Source organism: Saprolegnia parasitica (assembly GCF_000151545.1).
Source record: "Saprolegnia parasitica CBS 223.65 unplaced genomic scaffold supercont2.26, whole genome shotgun sequence".
Classification (NCBI taxonomy): Eukaryota; Oomycota; class Saprolegniomycetes; order Saprolegniales; family Saprolegniaceae; genus Saprolegnia; species Saprolegnia parasitica.
In genome coordinates this window covers 173,393-187,329 of record NW_012156420.1, presented here as the reverse complement: position 1 = coordinate 187,329, position 13,937 = coordinate 173,393, and the positions used below count along the sequence as shown (strand labels likewise).

At 57.8% G+C, this 13,937-nt stretch overlaps 5 protein-coding genes across 5 annotated transcripts; 3 read left to right on the top strand and 2 right to left on the bottom strand.

The window, feature by feature from the left end:
• Window positions 1-394: 394 nt before the first annotated feature.
• On the top strand, window positions 395-1,971 carry SPRG_07179 (hypothetical protein; the record flags this gene model as incomplete). Its single annotated transcript, XM_012345973.1, has 3 exons — window positions 395-1,084; window positions 1,132-1,435; window positions 1,488-1,971. Exons 1-3 carry the CDS (start codon window positions 424-426, stop codon window positions 1,969-1,971), a joined length of 1,449 nt encoding a protein of 482 aa, XP_012201363.1. The 5' UTR covers window positions 395-423.
• Window positions 1,972-2,046: 75 nt separating this feature from the next.
• On the bottom strand, window positions 2,047-4,006 carry SPRG_07178 (TKL protein kinase; the record flags this gene model as incomplete). The annotated part of the gene is made up of 5 exons (XM_012345972.1): window positions 2,047-3,367; window positions 3,414-3,479; window positions 3,530-3,598; window positions 3,645-3,725; window positions 3,777-4,006. The coding sequence occupies 5 exons, from the start codon at window positions 4,004-4,006 to the stop codon at window positions 2,062-2,064; spliced, it is 1,752 nt and encodes a 583-aa protein (XP_012201362.1). The 3' UTR covers window positions 2,047-2,061.
• A 1,003-nt stretch (window positions 4,007-5,009) lies between these two features.
• Window positions 5,010-5,814, top strand: SPRG_07177 (hypothetical protein; the record flags this gene model as incomplete). The annotated part of the gene is made up of 1 exon (XM_012345971.1): window positions 5,010-5,814. The coding sequence occupies exon 1, from the start codon at window positions 5,026-5,028 to the stop codon at window positions 5,812-5,814; it is 789 nt and encodes a 262-aa protein (XP_012201361.1). The 5' UTR covers window positions 5,010-5,025.
• Window positions 5,815-6,763: 949 nt separating this feature from the next.
• Window positions 6,764-7,815, bottom strand: SPRG_07176 (hypothetical protein; the record flags this gene model as incomplete). Its single annotated transcript, XM_012345970.1, has 2 exons — window positions 6,764-6,989; window positions 7,040-7,815. The coding sequence occupies 2 exons, from the start codon at window positions 7,813-7,815 to the stop codon at window positions 6,764-6,766; spliced, it is 1,002 nt and encodes a 333-aa protein (XP_012201360.1).
• A 2,502-nt stretch (window positions 7,816-10,317) lies between these two features.
• On the top strand, window positions 10,318-13,243 carry SPRG_07175 (hypothetical protein). Its single transcript, XM_012345969.1, has 21 exons — window positions 10,318-10,380; window positions 10,430-10,555; window positions 10,600-10,718; window positions 10,765-10,830; window positions 10,874-10,969; window positions 11,012-11,097; window positions 11,147-11,246; window positions 11,298-11,387; window positions 11,441-11,503; window positions 11,544-11,600; window positions 11,645-11,764; window positions 11,811-11,930; window positions 11,973-12,162; window positions 12,202-12,380; window positions 12,424-12,501; window positions 12,548-12,706; window positions 12,747-12,787; window positions 12,832-12,922; window positions 12,964-13,017; window positions 13,060-13,113; window positions 13,155-13,243. Exons 1-21 carry the CDS (start codon window positions 10,359-10,361, stop codon window positions 13,194-13,196), a joined length of 1,953 nt encoding a protein of 650 aa, XP_012201359.1. The 5' UTR covers window positions 10,318-10,358; the 3' UTR covers window positions 13,197-13,243.
• The last annotated feature ends 694 nt before the right edge of the window (window positions 13,244-13,937 follow it).

The following is a 13,937-nucleotide window of genomic DNA, read 5'->3' as shown; positions in this document are numbered from 1 at the left end:
AATTACACCGACTTGGCAGTGTGTTTGTGTACAATGGACAATTGGCAAGTTTTCGATTGCACCGCAGGTACTCAATAGTGGAATTTAAACAAGAAATCAGCCCCCTAATTCAAAATGGGGGCTGATTTTGCAAACAAAAACTGATTTTGCAAACCATGGGTCCAAAGTGGGCTGATTTTGCAAATTCCCCGCAGAGTCCGATGCTCTCCGACTGCCACGTTGCGCGATTCGATGGACCCGACTTTCGAACCCATATGGTGACCTTGACTGACCCCCTATGTCTTTCCCCAGGTACCCTTGAAAAAGTAGGGAGACCCCCTCTACAGACAGCAATTCTTGTATCCAGCAGCAATTGTGGGTCCTACCGGGTGGTCCACAAAAGAGGGTCTCGGGTGCAATGATCGACGGACTCGACAACACGCCATGAAGCTCGTATATCTCCTGTCTGTCGTGGCCGCCCTGTGGCCTGCGACTGAGGCGGGGCCCGAGCTTTCCGTGCGTGACCACAACAAGGACAAGACGGCCTCCAAGCGCCCAACGATCCGCGTCCCGCTCGATCCCACGAGGCAGCACACACCGCTGGACCCGGCGCTCGCCCACCTGCGGCCGCCAGCGCCGCGGTTCCCGTCCGAGTACGACATGTTCGTGGGTCTCTCGGCCTTTCGCGACGGTGCACGCTGCGGGTACACGATCTTTACCGGGTTTTCCCGGGCGACGCGACCCGACAAGCTCTACTTTGGCGTCGTCGACCAGCTGCTCGAGGCTGACCTCTCGTGCATTGACGCCTACTGCGCTCTCGCCGCCGAGGCGTGGCCGGAATTGCCATGCAAGTACCGCGACCAGATCCGCATCGACTCTCGTGACGCGGCCGAGTCACGCGGGCCGACGTACGCGCGTCACTTTCAGCAGGACCTGGTGCGCGACGAGGAGTTTTGCCTCCAGCTCGACGCCCACAGCGAGTTTACGACGCAGTGGGACACGCTCCTCGTGCAAGAGTGGCAGCGCACCGAGAACGAGATGGCCGTCCTCACAACGTACCTCCACAACATTGACTCGCACATCTTGTCCGATGGCACCAACCTCGGTACCCTCTTGTCCATTTTGAAGGCGACAATTTCATCCATGGAGTAGGGGCCCGCACGGCGCCACACATTTGCCAGACGACCCGCGGCGGCTCTGGGAACGTCCGCAACGTCGCCGCCGACCTCATTTACGACTCGGAGCAGCCGCAGCTCGGCGCGCTCTGGGGCGCCGGCCTCTCGTTCAGCAAGTGCCACGCCGAGAAGCGCGTGCGAATCGACTCGCACACCAAGTGGATGTTTGACGGCGAAGAATTCCTCCGCGCGTCGCACCTCTGGACGCACGGCTACGACTTGTACTCGCCGAGCACCCGCGGTCTCGTGGTGTACCACAACTACACGGCCGTCCCTGCCAAGTACGATACATTCGAGTGTCCAATGCGAGAGCAAATCAACGATCTCCTGCAGGTTTTTTGAGCTGCGCGTCGACATGTCGACCAAGCACTTGGAGACCGCGCGCGCCAACAACCGCGTCAAGTTCCTCGTTGGCGTCCCGTTTGTCGGTGAAATCGACGCCGAAGAACTCGACGTCTATGGCTGGGGCACGGTCCGGTCGTTCGCTGCGTACCTCAACTACTCCGGGCTCGTCTTTGAGCCCAACGTGTCGGACAAGCAGTCGTGCAAGCAGCTGCACTGGGTGCCGTACGAGGATGCGTCGCCGATTGAAGCGCTCCTCCCAGGGTGGGCACCGGCGACACTGGCGCCGCCGACCGCCGCCGTGCGCAAGCCAGCGTCCATGCGTCGTCAAAACGGCGTGTTGCCATCGGTGGCGACGCGACAGAACGCGACTGAAAGCTCGGCGCTGCCAGCGCTCGGCTTTCTCGCATTTGTCCTCGCGGCCTTTGTTGGTCTCGTTGCGTGGCCCCGAACGCACCAGCTAAAGGCACAGTAACTACTGTATGACAAGTTGTTGTCCATCACACTACAGAGCGCTCATGCATGCAACACAACACAAGAGTCGGCGGGCGACATCGACAAAAGACTACCGCGACGAAAGGAGGAGCGCGGCGGTGTGGCGCTGACAGTACTCGTGGAACTCGGACACGCGGCGATATACGTCTCTCGCAGCGCCCCGCTGTGCAGGGTCGGCGTGCACGCAGCTCGCAATCACCTCTGCGATCTCCAACGGGCACTTGGTCGTCGGCGCGGGGCGGAAGAAGCCGGCGGCAATGTCCTGGAGGCCGTCCCGCAGCGTCTCGTCGCTCGTGGCTTTCGCCTCGAGCGCACAGCCGTGGTCCATCTCGCACATGAGCACACCGAGCGCGTAGACGTCGGCGGCCAAGCTCCGGCAGCCGCCGGCGCACACTTCGGGCGCGACGGTCGCCACGCGCGTGGTTTTTGCTGACCGGAACCCGTCGAGCTTGGCCGCGCCCGTGGCTGCAATCCAAACGCTTTCCGAGTGCACTTGGCCGTGCACCTGCTGCTTCTCTTCGTGTAGATACACGAGCGCGCGCGCAATGTCCCGCGTTACCGAAAGCCGCGTCACAAGGCCCGTGACGCTCGTCCAGCCAAAGGTGGGGTCGCCGGCGCGCGTCGTCATGTAGTCGTAGAGCGACCCAAGGGCGCACGCTTCTTCGACAACCGCGATGTCGAACGACGTGCTCCAGAAGACGCCGATGCAGCGCACCACGTTGTCGTGGCGCAGCGACGTGCAGCGGCAGATCTCTTGCATGAAGCGGTCCATGTCGGCGCCCGTGAGCAGTTGCCGGACGACGACCGGCGTCTGCGTCGGTGCCCAAACGCCGTTGTAGCGCCCACCCATCGCGTCGGTCGAGACCAGTCGTCGTAGCTGGATGTTGGTGCGCGGGAGGCGCCAGGACGCAATCGACGCATCGAAGCGCACGTCGTGCTCCGAGACGATCGAGCCCCGAGTTGTTTGGCGCTTGTAGACAGTGTCCGTCGGCTCGCCCGGATCACGTCGTGCACGCCGGACGAGCGCGACCAAGACGACGACGACCAGCACGATGGCAACACCGAGCACGATTGACGTCGCCGTCGCGCTGTGGTTACCGCCGCTGGACGTCGAGACGGCGTACACGTCCGTCGGCGCCGCCGTCGTCGTCGTCGTGGGGGTGACCGTAGCAGCGCCAAAGGTGGTCGGCGACGGTGTGCTGTGCGCCGACAAGACGCAGATGTGATACGCACCGCCTAGCACCGACTGCACCGTTCCGTTGCACGTGGGCGGCAGCGTGATACTGCAGTTGTGCCCAAACGTTGGGAGTGTTTCAAGCACGTTGAACGACGTTGGCGACACGGCAAAGTCCAGTAGCCGTGCATGACTCAAGTCCCTACATCATTTGTTCGTGAGCAGTCAGGCCATCACGGACGACGGACAGGCTTCCGAGGCTCGGTGGAAAGGCGACATCATGGATGGACTGCAGCGGCGTGCCCGACAAGTTCCTAATGCACGTGTCTTAGCACATGCAATCACGCTGTCGTCGTCGGCGTACAAGAGCAGCAGCGTCGATGGCAACGCAAAGTTGCTCCCGAGAGCATGAAAGGCTTGGTTCACGAGGGAGCTAATACAGAGAGACTCAGCGCGTCGGCGTCAATGGCGCGTCGTACAGCTCGAGGAGGTGCAGTGGGTGCCCGGAATCGTCGACGCTAAAGTCGCCATAGCTCGTCATGCCATTGTCGCGAAGCACGCTAGTCGATGCCGCATGAAGAAGCGTCGTTTCGTCAACCTGAGGGTCCTACACTGCAGGAACGTTGGGCAGTCGCTCGACGCGAGCGATTGAAACGCCGTCCAAGCTGCCGTTAGCCATGGCATCGCTCGATGTGATGGTTTGCATTGGTCGACCAGCGGCGTCGACCACGCAGGCAATGCCAGCGCAGGGGGCCGTCACCAAGACGCTGTGGTTGGGGATGGCGTCGATGGTCGCGACGAGCCCCAGGGCGGCGAGAAAAAGCAGCGGCCGCTTCGCCATGGTCGTGGAACGGCAAAGAAGAATGACGGACGACTGGCCATGCTGGTGTAATGACTGCGATCTTACTCGATTGGTCCGAGCCACCGATCTCGGCAGGACGAGATGCAAAGCTTATTGCACGCAACTGCTACTGGGCCTATCAAACATCAATGCGTCGACCACTTGCCAGCGATTGGCACTTGAGCGACTGCTCACTCCACGACAGTAGAATTGCCTGCCGTCCATGTACCAGAACCACCCAAGAGGCCGCTTGCAATGCATACGAATTGCCTGCCGTCCATGTACCAGAATCACCCAAGAGGCCGCTTGCAATGCGTACGCAAGAGCGTCTCGGAGACGCCACTGGACTTAGATCTGGTTCGTAGTCAGCGGCTAGGCTGCCACGTGTACCTAGTGGCGTTTCATGTTACTTTATCCGGATGCTGGATAGCTCCACTTGGCGTTTGTAAGACGCAAGGAGCCATCCGGAAGCGATGTAAGGTGTGTGGCACCTTGCCGCTTGCTTTTCTGGACTCGAACCTGTTGTGCTGCAAGTCCTCGTTCGATGGCAACGGACCTAGAAATGGACCGCCACGCATTGCGTGTGGTAGTATTCATTACCTTGGACTGGGTCGTCGCCTTTTGAACGACGCGGCGACGACGGTTGTGTGTTGTACGGCGGCAAGAATGCTTTCAGTGCGCGTCGACAGCACACATCGCCCACTGGGCGACCGTGTAAATATACTTGCACAGATTTAAAATGACATGCAAAGCTGAGCAGCTCATGGTTTTTCTTGGAAGCACACGGCTCCCTCCATCCAATCGGATCATACGCCTGGCTTGAGTCCCGTCCGTGATCGCGCTTCAGGCAAATCAAACACTTGCGCGAGTCAACTCTGTGTCGAGGCGACGACGCTATAACACGTTTGCAGAGCATTCTGTCCGAGAGCGGTCTGAAACATGATGTTTCGATGCCGACCAAGTGTTTTAAACACCACACGACAGGTGTATCAAACACGTTTGTGATTTGGCGAGCAGCGATGGCCGACCCGATGGCCGCTGCGATGCAGCAGTACACTGCGTCGATGCAAGCTCAGTTCGCCGCCGTCATGGACAAGGTGCGATCGAGCATGGAGCAGAGCTCGGGCATGGCCGGCATGATGAACGATATGCTGGAGAACCTTCTCCTCCAGAGCCTTCGCGTCGCCTGCGTCGTCGCGTCCAGCCCGTCGATGGCCGTTGACGTCCGCGCCACCAACCTCGGTACGATCCCGATCCCAGTCGTCGCCATTGCCATTGCGCTGCGCCCGCACGAGCGCCCGGATGCCGACTACGAGCTGCTGACGCGGTCGGTGCCACAAGACCTCGCTGTGCACGACGCGATCAACGTTCTCGTACCACTGGCGCTGCCATCTCTCGGTCAGTTCGACGGCCGCATCGCGGTGTCATGCGTCAGCCCTGGCACTGGCAAGCGCCTCGAGACGTCGCACGAGTTCAGCATCTATTACCTCCAGCAGCTCAGCATCGAACACTCGACGAGTACGGCGATTCCCGATGCCCCAGCGACGACCGTTCGAGGCCTGGACCTCGCCAAGCTGCGCGGCCTCTTGCGCTTGTCGCCGCGGGACGCTTTGGCCACCCACGGTGGATACCTGCTTCTCGGTCCGGATCAAGCTCCATGGTTTGTGCTGCGGCTGCTTGACGGCGACAGCACACACGCCGACGTCGGTGTCGTCGCCTCAAGTTCGTCGCCAATCGACGTGGGCACCATTGCACACGAGCTCACACTGCTTGCAGGCCCACGTCGGGTAGACCAGCTACGCAGTTAGCTACGTCCGCATAAATTGTGACAACCGTCCTACGGTGGAATGCTAAATGGAGTTTACTGCAGTTTTCGAGGAGTTGTCGGATAAGGCTGCATCATTATATTCTGGCCGGCGCCATCTACACGCCTTGCCCTCCAGACGGCCACGCCTCCGTCGTCTGGTCGCATCAGGCGTGGCATCACACGCCAAAACACTGAGAGCCATTGACGCGTTTGACCGAATCGTCCCACCGTCGATCGCGAGGCCCAGTTTGCACAGGAAGCTCCATTCTCGCAACGACGAGTAAGACTCGAGCAAGATGCCTCGCCACCTCTCGCCATTAGAGAACGAAAAGGAATCAGCGAGCACCTTCACCGGCATCGAATAACCTCAGATCGGGTCGCTTCAACAACAAGATCAGGGCGTTTCTTTGACCACGGCAGCTGGTTTGTGTATGCGCAGCAGCTGCAGTGGAACCGTTGCACGTCGTCGGAACTTGATTATTAGGCGCGTACGCTCCACTCGCCTATGCAACGTGTTCCAACCGGCCAGACGCATTTCAAGCAGATCCTACGTCATACGATTACGTGGAAGGTCCCTCGTACGCGAGTCGCCTCAGGGTGTAGCCGAGACCAACTCAGACTCAAGTCAGCGCACAGTTGGACGTTGAAAGTACCTGCAAAGCGCGGGGTTCTACATCGTGCGCGGGGCTGCCATTTGGTGGCCGCCCTAGATACGGAGCCATACCGCGTAGCAGCCTCCCGAACCAACTGCAGTGCGATGTTTCAAGTCGTGGGGAAGGTCATGCTCGCGCAGCTGCTCGCACGAGGATAACGACGACGACCTTTCTAGCACAACACGAGGCGGCACGTAGTGCTGTGCTGCTCAAGAGTCCTGTCAATCGAGTGCATTTGCAGAGAATTTGCAGTGTCCATTCGAAAAAGCAGATTTCATTCTAGGGTTAGGGTATATTTTAAATAACGTGGCTAATACAACCCCGCGGGTCTTGGTGGTGGAGGTGGTGGTGGTAATTCTCGGGCATGCCCCCCGACGCGTACCGGTCGAGCGGCTGGAGCTGGTACACGGTTGTTTGCGCATACATCGTGTGTTCAGGATACGGCGCGTACGCCTGTTGCTGCTGGAGAAGCTCCATGCGCGGCGGCTCTTCGTACGTCTGGTACATGGCGTGCATGTTGTTGCTTGTATAGTCCATGGGGTGTGTTGCTGCTGCTTGAGCGGCTCGTAGTACTCGAAATGCGTCGCTTCGGCCTTGAAGCACCCGTTCGACGTCTGTTCGTACACGTCGACGTACGGCTCGAACGCGCTTTGCGGGATCTCGGCGAGAACGCGGTCTGTCTGCTCCTTCTTCAGCGACGCGTGGACATTGAGGCCGTCGGCGTCATAGACAGCGTTGGGAATCCGAACCGCTGCGACAGGCGCCGGAAAGTGGTTGGAGCACATGCCTTGCTTGCGTGCAGGGCGGTCGCAGTCGTCGACCGAGCATCGGCGACCGCCACCGTGTTCGGCGCAGAAGCCGCCGCCGCGGTCGTTCTTCTTGCAACCGTCGAATTGGCACATGCGGTTGCCGCCGTGGCTCGCACAGAGTCCGTTGCGCTGGGCGCCCTTGTCGCATCCCGGCGTCCGGCACCGGTGGCCACCGCCGTGCATGCGGCAGAAGCCGCCGCCCTGACTGCTCTTGTTGCAGTGCGGGATCTGGCAGCGAAGACCGCCGCCATGGGACTTGCAGAGACCGTTGCTCTGCGACGACCGGTTGCAGTCGGCGATCGAGCAGCGTTTGCCGCCGCCGTGGCGAATGCAGTAGCCTTTGCCTTGGCTCGAGCGCATGCAGCCTGCGACCGAGCAGCGGAGACCGCCGCCGTGCGCCTTGCAGAGACCTTTCGAGCGCACCTTCTTGTCGCAGTGTGGGTACGTGCAGAGGCGGATGCTGCTCATGCTGGGCGACGACGCCGCCGACGACGACAGGGTGTCCTTGAAGTGCAGGAGCGACGAGACGTCCACGGACATGGCGGTGTTTGGATGGGTCTGCCCGAGCATGGAAAATCAAAAGTGTCAATGCTATTTATCGCAGCTCAAAGAGTCGGACGAGCATACATGCTTCAAGGATTGCAGTGCGATCACGAATTTTAGACCCCTGACTCTCTGCGAGCACGTGGCACGGGCACCCACACGAGTAACACGCGATGTGCTCCGTCTTCTCGCCAAAGGTGGACAATTATTCATCAGCTGAGGCGATTGCAACACATCCTTTTCTCGTCGTGAGGGTCTTATTATGGCTATTGTAGAGAGGTTCTGCTTGTAGTCTGCATCACGTCCCACGCCGACGACGCAAATCGTGTGTTTTCACAGCCGGCGGTGAACTTGGCGCCCCACCCGTGTCCTTTGTTTAACGCCGGGGCCTCGAGCGCCCTCTCTCTATCGAATCGAAGCAAACACCTCGCTCGCTGCGCATTGTCGAGAGCGCTTGGCTGGATGCAACGTATTCCCGACGCTGACAGCGCCGTACGTCGAGGGTGAGTAATGCCTGTATGAGTAATGATTGTGGCTTGCATACCACTTTGCAGTTGCGCTTCGCCTTGAACATGAGCGCGCGCCAAGCTTCCTGCCTCAGAAAGGCGCGCCCCGTCGATGGCTTTTGCGTGTGTCTACTGGCATGACCTATGCCACCGGCGCCGCCACAACCGCAGCGCATCCGGGGTTGCGCGGGTGCTGGGTGCTTGCGGACGCAGAGAAATGTTCAGAGCATGTGCACTTGTCACCTCTTCACGCTCGCAAGCAGCTTGGGACGGCCACGTGGTGCGGCCGCGTTCCCCGAACCTGCGGCGCCGTGACTCACACGTGCGACGAAGAGGTCATGTCGGCGGCGCGCCCTTTTACAAAGACACGATCATCCAACTCTCTCGCCGCCGAGTGCATGCGTCGATGCAGCCGCCATCACCTCGGCTTCGTCTACAGGGTAGTGTATTACTGCAGTGTACTACCCGCGAGATGAACGCGTCCGGCTTTTTGCGCGGGCCACGTGTTGCCATCAATCAGTCAGTCACGCCGTAATGGGCTTCCGAAAGGATGCGGCGAGGGCGTGTAGAGGCCGCGAAGCTGTCGACGTTGCACCAGCCCGATCTCCGCCACAGACGGGACGCAACGTCGTCTTCGTCGTCGCAGCTGTCGCGCTGTCCTTGACGTTTCTGGCACGTGTCACGACGCGTCACGCGAGATTGGTCAAGTTACTCTGGACCGGATAGCTCGTTATCGTAGGACAAGCATTGGCTGTAATGAATTGCCGCCAACAATGCCAACTGCATCGGAATAAAGACCGCGCCGTTGTTTAGTCTCTGGACCGACTTGCTGAAGCGGGTTCCTGTAACGTGCACGGCGGTAACATGAGGAAGACGAAATGTGCCATAGAGCCGCTCTGCAGACGTGCCTGTAGACCGCGTACACACGTTCGAGATCGAGAATACGAGTCAGACAGGACCAAGCATCGCACTGCAGAGGACACTGCGGACACGGAGATGTCATCGGTGATGGATTCTTCCATGCCATGGGCAACTGCAAGGTGGCGCTTCAAGGAACGAGCTCTCAGTAGGTGCTGTCCAAAGTCAATGCTCGCACTGTCGCCTCAAGACGAGCCTGTCTCTGTACATGTACATGTATGAATCACCGCCTTGACAAGTACAATGCCGGAGCAGCACCAATGGACACTCGGTTACATAGCCGGCACGAATCACTTGTGAGAAGACTTGAAGTCCACGGGTGCATACGTCTCTAGCCATCGCAGTGACGTATACAATGCCGTGTTGAAGTTGGTCGTGTCTGAATGTACAGTGCATGAATCAATTGCGACAAGCAACTCACGAGGGCGAAAGACCATTTTGCAGACTGTATGCGCGCCAACGATATTAGTTCAGACTACGCTTGCGTCAAATACATACATACCTGCATCGTCTGTGTTCAGGTGCTGCAACGCGTTGCGGTCGTGCATCATCTGCCCACTCTTGGTCAAGCCCCGAAAAGATCGCGGACAAAATCCACCAATCCGCACGGCGCTTTCAGCGTGCACCAATCAGCACATGATGTTCACTTGGAAACAGCCAATCCGATGCGTCCCTAAGCCGTTATCGTGCCCCCGCCCTGGCCATGCAACGCGAGAGATTTTACTTGAGCCGACAAAGCGTTGCAGCGTTGAAGTATACTACAAAAACGCGCGTACATGACGCTACATCCAAGGACTAAGCTTCAAGGCTCCAACATAAGACCAAGGCCCTGATAAGACTATTGTTCTCCATGACGCATGACCTAACGATCAACTTTTGGTCTTCAAGTGCACGTAATGCAGTAACAAAGCTGCGCAGAGCATACAAAGCAAGTGCACCGTCCACTGCCCTGCTTCGTGGCTGAACCATGCCTGCCCAAGATCGCAGCGCAGAATTTCGACCAATCCATGTGCTTTCTTCACAACCACCAATGAAAACACTGGAATTTGTGGAAAGTGCACCAATCGAGGCGTCGAAAGGAGATCCGAAAACCCGAAGCGTCACCACCGAGCCACGATGTACCAGCAGATGAAGGACGGTGCGAGCCCGCGCGTGAGTCATCCCACGAGAGTGACGCGCTTTTGTAGTAGGCGGCAGCTACACCTCGACGGTGTACGGCCACATTCGCGACCAAAAGTACGACGAAGCTGTCCGCATCCTGCAGATCGAGCTGCAGAACCACCCGTGCAGCCGAGCCGCCTTGTCGCTCCTCGGTGACGCTTGCAACTAGAGTCGTATTGATTTATATCGTGCGTAGGCTACTGCTACTACCATATGCAGAGCTTTCACAACGCCGTGTCCATGTACGAACAGCTCTGCAAGCTCTTCCCGGACGTCGAAGACTACCACCTCTACTATGCCCAGTCGCTCTACAAGGCACGGATGGAGTTGACCACCTTGCATCATCTTTGTGGCGCATTAGGCGGGCCAGTACGATGCGGCGTCGCGCAAAGCCAGCCAGTTGGAGAGCGAGCAGTACTCGCACCGGGTACGTTGCCGCCGATAGATCGCATGCTGCAGACATGTTGTAGGTGGCGCTGCTGCGGTCGGCCATTTACTATGAGCAAAACGACATGAAGGCGACGCAATCGATCCTCGACCAGTGCCTCCGCGACGACCCGACAACGGTACATTTTGCGTTTGAATCCCAAAAATTGAGTTCCACTTAGGTTGTGTTTGACGGTGCGATCGAGTACAAGGAAGGACGCTTTGAAGAGGCCAAGAAAAAATTCAACGACGCCATGAACGTCTTGGGGTTCTACTTCTTCGGCGCGTGCGCGAGGCGTGACACGAGGCCGACGTAGGTACCAATCGGACCTGTGCTACAATATCGCGCTCTGCTACTTTCGCCTCAAACAATACGGCAACGCGATGCGCCAAATCGCTGAAATCATCGAAAAAGGCGTACGCTTTCTGGGTTCGAAGTGGCGGTCCACCATCTTGCATTGTCGCTAGGTGCGTGACCACCCCGAATTGAGCGTCGGGAGCAAGAGCGAGAGCAACACGGACGTCAAGAGTGTCCGCAACTCGACCGTGCTGCGCGAGGTCCGCATTTTTTGCCAGCACCCGATCGATTCGAATGCGAAAAAATCATGTAGACGGCACTTGTGGAAGCGTTCAACCTCAAGGCTGCGATCGAGTACGACATGAAGAACTTCAAGGTAGTCCTTAAAGGATGCCGAAATTCCTCAAATACGCTAGGGCTCACGTGACGCCCTCCTGGATATGCCGCCGCGGGCCGAAGAAGAACTTGACTCGGTACGCTCTTGGTTTGAGTGGCCGAAGGCGCTCACATGCACTAGGTGTCGTTGCACAACTTTGCTCTTATGAACATGGACGTGGACCCGAACGGTGGCTTCAAGAAGCTCAACTTTCTCCTTCAGAACCCTCCATTCCCCGTCGAGACGTTCTCCAACCTTTTGGTCTATCTCAATATTGCCCTCACGACTAAACTCGTATCTTTGGTAGATTCTCTACATGAAGCACGGGTTCCACGATCTCATGGCCGACGTGCTCGCCGAGAACACGCACTTGACGTTCCAACTGCTCTCAAAAGACTTTTTTGAGTTTGTGGATGCCAGCGTCACGGTATCTACGTTCTTACTGCACCCTGATACATTTTGTCTATAGCTCCAAACGTCCCCCGAAGAGGCCTACCGCAAGTACGACGACTTGGCAACCAAGCACGTTGAGATTCTGCGCAAGCTCACGCAAAAGATCCAAGCCGCCCGCATCGCGCAGTCCAACGACGAGATCAAGGCGAGCTTGAAGGCGTACGACGACGCACTTGAGGACTTCATGCCCGTGCTCATGGCCCAAGGTTCGATCCTCTCTGTCAGTGTATACTGAGAGGTCGTAGCCAACATTTACTGGGACCGCGGCAACTACGCCCAAGTCGAAAAGATCTTCCGGCAAACGGCCGAGTTTTGTTCCGAGCACGAAAGCTGGAAGCTCAACGTCGCCCACGTCTTCTTCCTCCAAGGCAACAAGTACGAGCAAGCGATCCAGTACTACGAGCCGTTTGTCAAGAAACACCAAGTACCCGAAACGATGCCAACCCCATTTTCCCATCTCTCGGTAGGAAAACCTGCTCGAAGTGCAGGCCATCATCCTCGCCAACCTCTGCGTCTGCTACGTCATGAACACGGACAACGAGAAGGTGCAGAAAATAGAGCAGACACAGACAGTACCAATTGCGGTACTAGGCCGAAGAGCTCCTCCGATCCATCGAGCGTGAAGAGGAGGAAGAGTCGGCGCGGGACCCGGAGAAGCGGCTCTTCCATCTCTGCATCGTCAACCTCGTGATCGGAACGCTCTACTGCTCCAAGAACAACTACGACTTTGGCATCTGCCGCGTCATGAAGGTTCTTGGACCATTGTACGCTCTCTACAACCGACTGTTAGAGTATGGAGCCGTACCACCGCAAATTGGGCACGGACACGTGGTACTGCCCTCGGGTGTGTCACCTTCCCTACTGAGCTCTTGTAGGTATTACGCCAAGCGCTGCTTCATGGGCCTCGCGCTCACGCTGGCCAAACACATGACGACGATCCGAGACTCGACCATGGCCGACATCCTCGTAGTGCAGCGACTCCGAAGCGGGTGCTAAGGACGTGATAGGACTTTCTGGACGCCGCCGACACGCACGGCGCCGACATTCCGACGACGACGGGGGTTGATTTCGAGGAGCGAAGACGTCGTCTCATGCATTGGTAGATGGAGGCGGCCGCCGGCAACAACGACATGGCGGCCCACACCGTGAGCTACGAGGTACCACCTATTAGTGCGCTGCTGTCCAACACCGTTGGTAGGCGCGAGTGCTCAAGCGCATCTTCCTCAAGCTCCGGGGATGAAATTTATACCCCTGCATGTACCACTATCAATCATCAATCAAACGTGTTCGAGTTGAAATCAATTAGAAAGGACCACTAATGGACGCAAAATCCTGATCGATTTGTTGAGCGACAATGCATCGAGGAAGCGAACGCAATGCAGATGCATATTGCCTCCACGCCATAACGGAGGCCTGCAGGCGAATCGGTCTCGGTACCGGATGCTGGTATCGTTGCCTCTGCCGCCTGTCTGAAGACGTGGCGTGCCGAGGGCGCTGCTAACCGTACTTCTCCGAGTCTATATAACAAAGTATACTAAAAGAACGTCCATTAAAGTACGCTGTCCACAAACCGGACTTAAGTTGCCTCATCGTATTGTCACTGGCTGTAACCTGTGGCAATAGATATTTGTAATATACTGATCGAACTGTGTATACAAATAGGCTTAGAGAATCAGCACTAAAACCTGTCATATAAAATATACTGTATCAATGCATAGAGATAAGAAACTGTATAAGTTTTGCCACGTGGCGTTGGAGTCCCTGACCGCGGAGGCTCATCTTCGTCTTCCTCTGCCCATAGCACGCTCCTCGACCCATCATGGTTGACACGCATGGACGTAGCCGGCCGCGGCAGGCCAACATCATCAACGCGCGTAGTCGGCTTCACTCGCCTCTCTTTCGCCACGGGCGCTCGGCCACGTCAAGCAGGGCCGACGATGACGGCAACGACGACGGCAGCGCCGACGACCCGCTCGTCCGG

What these genes read in the sequence shown, in the direction of transcription:
- SPRG_07175 (XM_012345969.1), top strand. Translation starts at nt 10,359, where the DNA reads ATGTACCAGCAGATGAAGGACG. An exon ending in AGCCGCCTTGTCGCTCCTCG is followed by an intron (nt 10,556 to 10,599) that starts GTGACGCTTGCA and finishes TATCGTGCGTAG; the next exon opens with GCTACTGCTACTACCATATG. An exon ending in TGAACACGGACAACGAGAAG is followed by an intron (nt 12,502 to 12,547) that starts GTGCAGAAAATA and finishes TTGCGGTACTAG; the next exon opens with GCCGAAGAGCTCCTCCGATC.